The sequence below is a fragment of the Benincasa hispida genome, chromosome 6, assembly GCF_009727055.1.
Source record: "Benincasa hispida cultivar B227 chromosome 6, ASM972705v1, whole genome shotgun sequence".
In the NCBI taxonomy this organism is placed as follows: domain Eukaryota; kingdom Viridiplantae; phylum Streptophyta; class Magnoliopsida; order Cucurbitales; family Cucurbitaceae; genus Benincasa; species Benincasa hispida.
In genome coordinates, this window is record NC_052354.1 from 6,682,060 (window position 1) to 6,691,234 (window position 9,175).

Sequence of the window (9,175 nt, forward strand, 5' to 3'; positions counted from 1 at the left end):
TACTCGATCGCATAGAGGAAGAAGTCTATCGTATAGACTTGATACTCGATCGTGTAGAAATGAGTACTATCTTATAGTAACTCGACCCTTGATCGTTTAGGCTTTGTAAAACTATTGTGTAGTAAAACTCCTTTTACTCGATAGTGAAATTTGTGAGATGATTCGACTTGAATGATTTGAAAAACTATTTTTCTCTTTTATCTCATAGTTACCATAAAATCGTGTATAACCACCCACCAAGGTCGGTTATTTAGAAAAAGAAATATTAATTATCATATAATTAATAAATTATAAAGAAATACAATAACTAACTTATCATATTATATTCATAACTTATAATTTTAATATTGCATCATATACAACATATAAAACATAATTCTTTTTCTATTTTTATGGAATTTAATATAAATCATATTTTTATTAATTCCTCTAATCAAATAATGTATCAAATACATTATATCAATTATATCTTATATAATTTAATTAATTTAATTATATCATATATAATCAAATTCCTTCTTGTTAATTTGAACACTTCAAACTAACCCAAAATCTGATTCTCAACCTGAATCCATTGAGCTACCAAGGGAACCTTATGGACCTATAGCTTGAAGCTCCAACGGTACATGAATAACTGACTAAACTCTTTAATCACGATATCCACCATCTATTAACAGTCGGACACTCCACTAAAGACTGATAGTTGCACTATTTGCACTACAGATATATTTATGTGTTCATTGGATATAACCAATCAACAGTGCGATGAACCTTCACAAATAGCTCATAAGTACAATTGGGTCAATTTACCGTTTTTCCCCTATAGTTATATATAATTTCTTAAATACCACGAATTTCTCTAATGAACAATAAATCATAGTCTCACTATGACGTCCTCTCTTCCCAAGAGAGGGTGTGGCCACTATGTTCAAGACCTGAAATCAACTCTTAAGAGAGCAATTTATCTACTTACCCCTGCATCCGGGAAGGAGTGAATTCCGTCTTGTGTAGTTGAATTCCCAGCTCCCCAATCAGACTAATCCCCAAAATGGTAGGCTTATTGAGTTGGTAGTCTGGCCACTCTCACCCATACAAATCAAAGGACCGCCTTCATGAGCAGGAGTTCACAACTCACCCAGCATTCAGGTCATATCACCTATGGTCATCTTAGTGAAATGTAAGTCTCTATTATCAACGGTGTTATATAAAGAGACTAATCATCTCGTGGTCCAGTCTTATACAAACTCTTTGTATAGGATACCTCCGCTCGCATGTCTCCAAATAAATTATCAGGATCATATCATTTGTAGCACTTTACAACGCTTGTAATACCTATAAAGCGGGTCGTATCTGTAGTGTCACAAGGATAAGGTACTTAACTTTATTCATTTACTACAAACCATTTAGATTATTATTTAAACAAGATCCACATGTATGTTTCTACATACTTGTAACTCACATAAAATAACCTCGGATCTTAGTTTATTGGATTGTGTAAATGCTTATAAAATAACACTTATTTTATTAATAACAATATGTTTATATAGAGTTTACAAACTATGAGATTACAAGGAGATTTAGGACACCATTCCCAACAGTCCACACCTCCTGTTATTCTCATTCCCTACAGAGAATATAGAGAAAATTCTTGTGGTGGTGTCCTCATTGACATGTTCGTGATCCATTGGGACAAAAGGATTTGTGAAGAAGTTTTTTAGTAAGGTGTGATTTCTTCTCCCTTTCCCTCTTTAAACGCATGCTCTGAATTTATTAATTAATGCATAATTTTATGTTTGAATTCTATAAATTTGTTGTATGTGAAAAATTGAAAATTGGGCCAATCCCTGCTTCCGCTACGGAACTTCACAATTCCTTCACATACCTGGAAAAATGATTGTAGAAGATCAACAAGGGTTTGCAAATATGATTTCACATCATGTATGTCGAGCTCCATCTTCTCCAAGGTAGTCTCAACTTTAGCAACTCGTTCACCTAGTGAAAAATTAGGGTTTACCTCACGATGCTCAGCAGGTTATACCCTTCTTCTTCTCGTTAACAAACTAGGGTCTACCTCATGATGCTCGACATCGGTCGAACGAGGTTCTTTCGTCTCCAACACATCCGGATTATGTGTATTTTGCTTAACAATATGACCATCCAAATGATCCTGATCCCTATCGTCCATATGGTCAGGATAGGGAGGCTTGAATCTGACTCAGACGGCATTCTTTCCTCTTCTAAGAGCTCCACATACATAACCCATGTCCTCTATTCGGGTATCTCTATATTGTATCTCATCATCGGACAAGCGAAGAACCATGGTGATAAGCATCTACATTATGCACTGACTTATTGAGCAAATACATACAATATAATAATTAAATAGATAGTTATTAGAAGGATTGTTGGTTACTCACAGTAGAAAAGTTGAATACATCTTTCTTTAAAATTCTGTTCAACAGTAAGTATGAACACGCCCAATTCAGGAATCGAGGCATCACACTATCATTTAGTCGAATGGCAGTTTTCCTAGCTATTGTGGATATTGTCTCATATCCCCACACCTAATAAAGAGTTTTAGTTAGTTATCATTATAAGTCAACATACTGTTATAGGTTGTGTACGTAACATAAGCTCTTTAGTTACCTAGAATGCATGAGGAAAGCCAGAAAGATTATACTTGAACATATAATTCTTATTCATCCGTGCCTTATGCTTGTATGCACCAACCTTGTCCTTCAAAACTCTCTGAAGGCCACCAATGGTCCTCTGCCATAAAATCGTTCCCGAATCTCGACTGTTGAAGTATTCCAAGTGTTGCATCCTATCAAGCAAGGACTTGTTAATGCTACTCTTCGTCTTTTCCTTGCCTGACAAACCCATTTCATACATATATACAAGACTGACCTTCACCATATCTAGATCGTTTACAAATTGTATATTCTTATAGAGCTTTTCAAAGATGGTCAAATGGATCTTCGTCGCTTGTAGATTACGGAAGTACTTCATCCCGCAAGGACTCTGTCACTTCAATATTCTCCTCAACTTGCAAAGATGATCGCCACAGTCTTATCACCCATAGGCATTCATCCTTCGAAAAATTAACAATATGTCCATTCAATTTAAAACTTATGGACTCATCACCCCTATTCTCATCTACCTCCCTCAATAGAATATGGTGGACTAGCAGACTATTGAAGACTATATCCATATCCTCGATCCTTCCAAATATAGTCCTCCTAAACAAGTGAAGTTGTGTATCAATAATCTTCTCCTTTATTGCCGGATTGACAACTCCAATATGAGATGATAAGCTTGTAACTTGGCTGGAGAAACAGTCTTTAATATCAATCTTCAACATAGCCATCAGATACTACAAGTAAACAACATATTCAAATAATAGAAAAAAAATTAACACAACCGATTAAAAGAAAGCTCTCTATAATTTTCTCGATACTTTCTCTCGTTCTCTTACTCGGTCTCGATCCTCGTGTTCGATCCTAATGCTCAGTTCTTTTACTCAGTATCGATCCCGTAGTCGATCTTAGTGCTCGATTCTCTCGAACGACTCTCTTGCTTGATTCTCTCAAACGATTCTCATGCTTGATTCTCTCGCTCGATTTTCATTAACGTTTCTCTTAAACAATTCTCATGCTCGATTCTCTCGCTCGATTTTCGCTAACGCTTCTTTCAAACGATTCTCATGCTCTATTCGCATCCTCAATTCTCATGCTCAGTACTCAATATCCTCTCCCTACATCTACTAGATAACATCCCCACAATCGAATTCCTAAACCTAAACCCTAACCATAAGCGAACCAAATGAAAGAACCGCGTGCACGAAAACCCTAACCCAAAGTAGCGCATACAAAACAACGAAATAAGAAAATGAAAATGATAAACAAAGATTTTACCTTTCGAGTTGAAAGATGCGATGAACACTATATGAGATTTTGTAATTCGTTAGAGGCGCGAGGATCGTGAGAACGTTGTCTATATAGACAACTACAGAAGAACCGTGTGAGGATGATAGTGAGCTAAGAGTGAGAAGCTTCAAAGACAAGACTTTCAATATATATACCATTACTTTTCAAATTTATTTAAAACGGTTGGGTTTGCTAACGAGGATCGAGAACGAGAATCGAGAACGGGGAATGGGAACAAGATCAGGAAGCATGCAGTCTGACATGGATAAGGATTGGGGAACAAGAATCGGGAACGAGAACGAGAAGCGTGGAGTTGGACTATTGATCGGGATCAGGGATCGATAGAAGAGAAAGGAGAATGGGATCGAAAATTGAGGTTAGGATGTCGGGGGACCAATCGAGCACATCTTGAGGGCAGTCGGGTAATTTCACAAGCGACTTACGTAAACAAAAGGCCAAATTTCGATGATTTCTCTAATGCAAGCTATTTTTTAGTTAAGCCCCCAAAATAGGTCATTCGTACAAATTATCTCTTGGAGTTGATGTGTCATGTCAATGTAATTAAATATCTTCAACTGTCATACACTATCTTTGGTTCTGTAAATTAATCGGCTAATCTAAAATTAAAAAATAAAATTTAACTTTAAGCCTTTTCATTTCCTTCCTTTTACAATAAATTAGCAAATATGATAAACATAACTCTATTGACTAGTTAATTGGTAAATTCAAACATAACTCTCAAATTGTAGTACTTACAAAAATAATTTTTCGAGTATATTTTAATCTATTTTTATAAAAAATATTTAAATAAAAATGTATATTTTAAAAAACATTTTTTTCTCAAATCAACCCGAATAGAATCTTAAATCTATTTTGATGTTATTGAAATGTTTAATAATATCCCACACAAAAACAACAAAGGAGCAAAAGAAGTAAAGTAAAATGAAAATAAATCACACCAAAGATTTGTATAAGTTCATCAATAATTAGGCTCTCTTACGTCTCCTATAATTTCTTACATGTTTCACTGGGGGTGAGATTTTAACAAGAAGAATACTCGCAACATTGCAACGATGTGTCTCCATCAATCGAGCTTCTTCGAACAAACTGACTTCCTAATCTCAATTTACTATATATATTCCCTCACTAACATATTCAAAGTCATTTGAAATTGAGAACAAAATCACTGAGATCTCAAGTTACAATCGAAATTGTGACAGCGAAAAATGCTACCTCTATAGATGAAAAGCTGAAAAATGAAGAGGGAAATGTGATGAAATAAAAGTCTCATTACAAACTTTCTTAAATATGGTTGAATACGAATTGGCATTGTATAGTATCACCAACTGGAGGAGAGTGTTGTGGATCCAAGATGAAACAGTAGGCCAAAAATTGTTAACGTACTGATTAGTATTCCACCAACAAGAATCCTATCAATGACGCCCCACTCGTCCAGCCACCCTCCAGCCAACGCCTGCTTTCTCTCACTCACTATGGGACTTTCCCTCTCCTCCCTTTTGGGAACATGGCTCTTCCGTCTCCTCAATGCCCATTCAACCAGATTCTTCCTTTTTGGCTCTTCAGGCAATGGGATATTCCTTGAGGAATCATCTTTATCATCCGTAGCGACTGCTCCTTTGCAGCTTTCCGGTCCACAAGCACAAGATTCGGGTTCTATGGAACATGCACATGTTTCGTGAGCATTAGAACAGGGAGGAACTTTGTCTCGAATTGGTGCATCTTCCAGAGTAGTTGTTTTATGATGTTTGGTACTGATGGTTTCAATCACTTCCCCAAAAACAGACCACCTTCCAAAGGATGTTATCTTCACCATAGCAGAAGTTCCCAGCATAGTTTCCGGGGCAATTACAAGCACCTGTATGTATCCCTTGGTATGGCCAACCTAGGGAAGCAAAATAAACTGAGCTAATCAAGAAAAAGAAACAGCAGTTCTTTGGAACATTAGATTACAACAGCAATTTTAGAAGTACAGATCAGAGAAATGTAGTTCTCCATTGAGAACTGAAATTAATTAAGAAACAATGGTTCCATTTTCACACGAGGAAGAACAACTACAGCTTCTATTAAGAAACAGAGAAAAGAAGAGATAGAAGAGTTAATCGCAAAAATCATTTCACAAATTCTCAAAGTAATATTCTTGATGCAAGTATTATCCAGGCTTGCTAAATAAAGGCCAATGCTTCAACCACCATTCTTCCAGCGTCAGGTGGTTGTTGGGAAGAATTTTACATTACCTTTGCTTTTGGTGGCCTTCGTCCCTGACTGGATAGCTCGAGCCTTGATTGACTCTTTCTACCTCTTACCATTCCGTTGGTTCCCTTTTCCTTCATGGCCATTGATATCTTTCAATTGGCAACCCATGCCAATACTCTTACGCATAAGCCTATGTTCCATTTTTGTGATAATGATTTACGGGTCTAAGCTATTCCATACTCCAATAGCACCATCGAAAGCTCAAGGAACTTTCATCTCCTACCATTTAGACTTTGGCTTCTTGCTTTTTATTTTTCTTGGTCAACTACTATCCGTGGTCCATCAAAAAAAAAAATGATGAAACCTCGTATCCAAAAGATAGAACACCAAGGATAAACAAATTCTTTTTATTACTATTCAGAGCTCTTCAAAATACAATAGTATCATCTGGATCCAACTGATGACAAGCTAAGTAAAACCCAATTACAAACAAACCAACCCATTAACATCTAGCCCCAACTAGTAACTAAACAATCAACGAACTCAACAGAAAATTACAAGATTATCCCCAATCCTACTACATCACAAACTTGGCTTAATCAAATACTTCAGCCCACAATCTAAGCTTACTTTCTAAAAGTTCTACGATTTATTCCCATCCAAGTTCACCACAAGATAGTGTCTACTCCATTTACCAGGGTTTTAGCGTTTCCTTTCATCTCTAGTCTGCACGCAACTGTTCCTCACAATTTTTTTATTTGTTTGGATTCTATCGGTCCCCTATTCCATTTTCTCCCTGTTTTTGCTGGTTACTGTACAGAAAATTCCATTTCCATTAAGCTAAAAGACCAATTAAACAACCCAGATGTCTCAAAGTTTAGCCCAAAACTGATCCAAACAAATTTCTTACCAGTCCTACATATTTTAGTCACCTGAATGAAACCAGCCACTAAACTGTAGGCAAATAACAAGTTGGTAGAATTAGAAAGGATAGACATTAGGCAGCATCAGTTTCTTACCAAGTGAATGCCATCTGCTGCAATTTCTGTTATCCAAATTCTTTCCACTCTGCCCTCCATTCCATTATATGGTGTAAAAGCTTCAAAAACAGAAGTCAACTCACGGCTTCGTTTCTTGACAATAGCACTTGGCACTTTCTTCATCCTAGCAGCAGGTGTCCCTGAATGACGATAGAGAATGATAATGTTTTTTTTATTATTTTAAATGTTTGGCCGCTGAAAATATTAATTTTATACAATCACACTCTATTTATAGACAAAGGAGAAGTTCCAAAAACATCAAGCGTAGTCCAGAGGGATATATCCAAGACAATCAATTTAATGAAAGATATTGCTACAACCTAAGAAGCACAAGTACGGATATGACACAACAGACACGGTGACACGCTATATTTTAAAAATCTAAGATACGACACGGAAAGGACGTCTTTATTATAATACACATTTAAAAAATATATATCATTTTTTTATATCAGAAGAAAATTCAAAATAAATGGGTTGATGCATTTATGGGCTTAAAAAACATAGCTTGATGTGTTTGTCATATATGTGTCGTTTTAGTCTACTCAACCAGTACTTTATGCATGTCTAACATATTTGTTGCACTCACAAGTATCCGATACGTGTCCAACAAGTATCAGAGTGTTCAAGTGTCCATCACGTGTCAGACACATACATCCTAGCCAAACTAAAGTGTCCATACTTCTTAGACTACAACCAAGGTTCTTCTAAGGTAACATATGCAAACTCTCTAATTAATCCACATGCATAGTTCAGCAATTTTTTCCTATGTATTTTTTCTCCTTATTTTTGTTTCCTTGTATTTTGAGCATTGGTCACTTTTAAATGAAAATTTCTGTATCCTTTCCAAAAGAAAAAAATAGTTCAGCAATTAAGGGTGGACATCAAGCTATCTGACCTTCAGGAGTGTAAAAGGTGCATTATTAACCTAGTTATGCTCAAATTGGTTTACATATGCATAAACAACTTATAAAACTGTTATTCGTTCATTTGTTGTGGCTATTATCACGCTGCTTCATCTGAAAAAGTATAAAACCGGTTGATTGAATAATGCAGAGATCCATAATTAGTGATTTATCTTTAAAATTGGAAAAATAAATGTGGAAGTTCTGCCATCCTACCTAACAGAAAACCTTTTTAACTAAATCTGTTTGGATTTTTGGTTATACGTATCCCTTTTCTTTTGGTTTGATTCCCTTCTATAGTTTTATGTTCAGTTAGATCTTGTTTTTGTCTTGCTCTTTCTGTACACCCCTTTTTCATTTTCTTTTTTTCAAGCTCTGTATTTCCATTAAAAAGAAAAATAATCAGACAGATTAATACAGGAAAAACCCCCTTTTTCCTCACTTCAGTAAATAAGTTGCAAGCAAAAGTAAGGAAAAAAAAATGGGACGGGATACAAAAAGTATTTGGACTAACCGACTAACGAATATATATGTGTGTGTGTGTGTATATATGCTATCTAGGCAATCAAATCACCATATCCTGGGAAATAAACCTTGGTATCTTAAAGCTAGTGACATCTCCTGAATACACAAGGAATAGCACAAGGTTCGTTCTCCTTTGAGATTAAGGATTCTTAAGCTAATCATTAGCATCCATGTCAAATTGTTCCCTTATTTAAATTCTATGCAAAGAAATAGAGGTCGCAACGATGTCATTTACATACCCGGTCGTGGATAGAACTGTGAGATGTGAACTTGAGGTAATTTGTACTCTTTAATAAGGTTGATAGTTTCACAAAAATCTTCATCGGTTTCCCCTGAAAAGCACCAGAACATACAATAAAATCAGTCATGAAGATTAGGATTATCATTAAAAAGATAAAAGAAAAAAAAAGGGAGGGAGAGAGAGAGAGAGAGCGTCCATAGAGAGACCTAAAAGAAATACAAGGGCTTATAAAATACAACCCAACAAATAAATAAAAAACAATAATAGTTAAAAAATAAAGGAAGCCTAAGAACTTACAAAATCAAACAAAGATCATAATTACAA

At 35.6% G+C, this 9,175-nt stretch overlaps 1 protein-coding gene across 2 annotated transcripts in view; it reads right to left on the minus strand.

Moving 5' to 3' along the window:
• Nucleotides 1-4,891: 4,891 nt before the first annotated feature.
• Nucleotides 4,892-9,175, minus strand: part of LOC120079817 (threonylcarbamoyladenosine tRNA methylthiotransferase) — a 12,249-nt gene continuing 7,965 nt past the window's right edge. The window contains exons 8-10 of one of the 2 annotated variants that reach the window (XM_039034229.1): nucleotides 8,850-8,942; nucleotides 7,160-7,320; nucleotides 4,892-5,829 (exon numbers count right to left, since the gene is read on the minus strand). In XM_039034229.1, the coding sequence (XP_038890157.1) occupies nucleotides 5,266-5,829; nucleotides 7,160-7,320; nucleotides 8,850-8,942 (818 nt within the window). In that variant the 3' untranslated portion in view covers nucleotides 4,892-5,265. The remainder of the gene's footprint in view (nucleotides 5,830-7,159; nucleotides 7,321-8,849; nucleotides 8,943-9,175) is intronic. The other variant, XM_039034228.1, reaches the window with a different exon arrangement.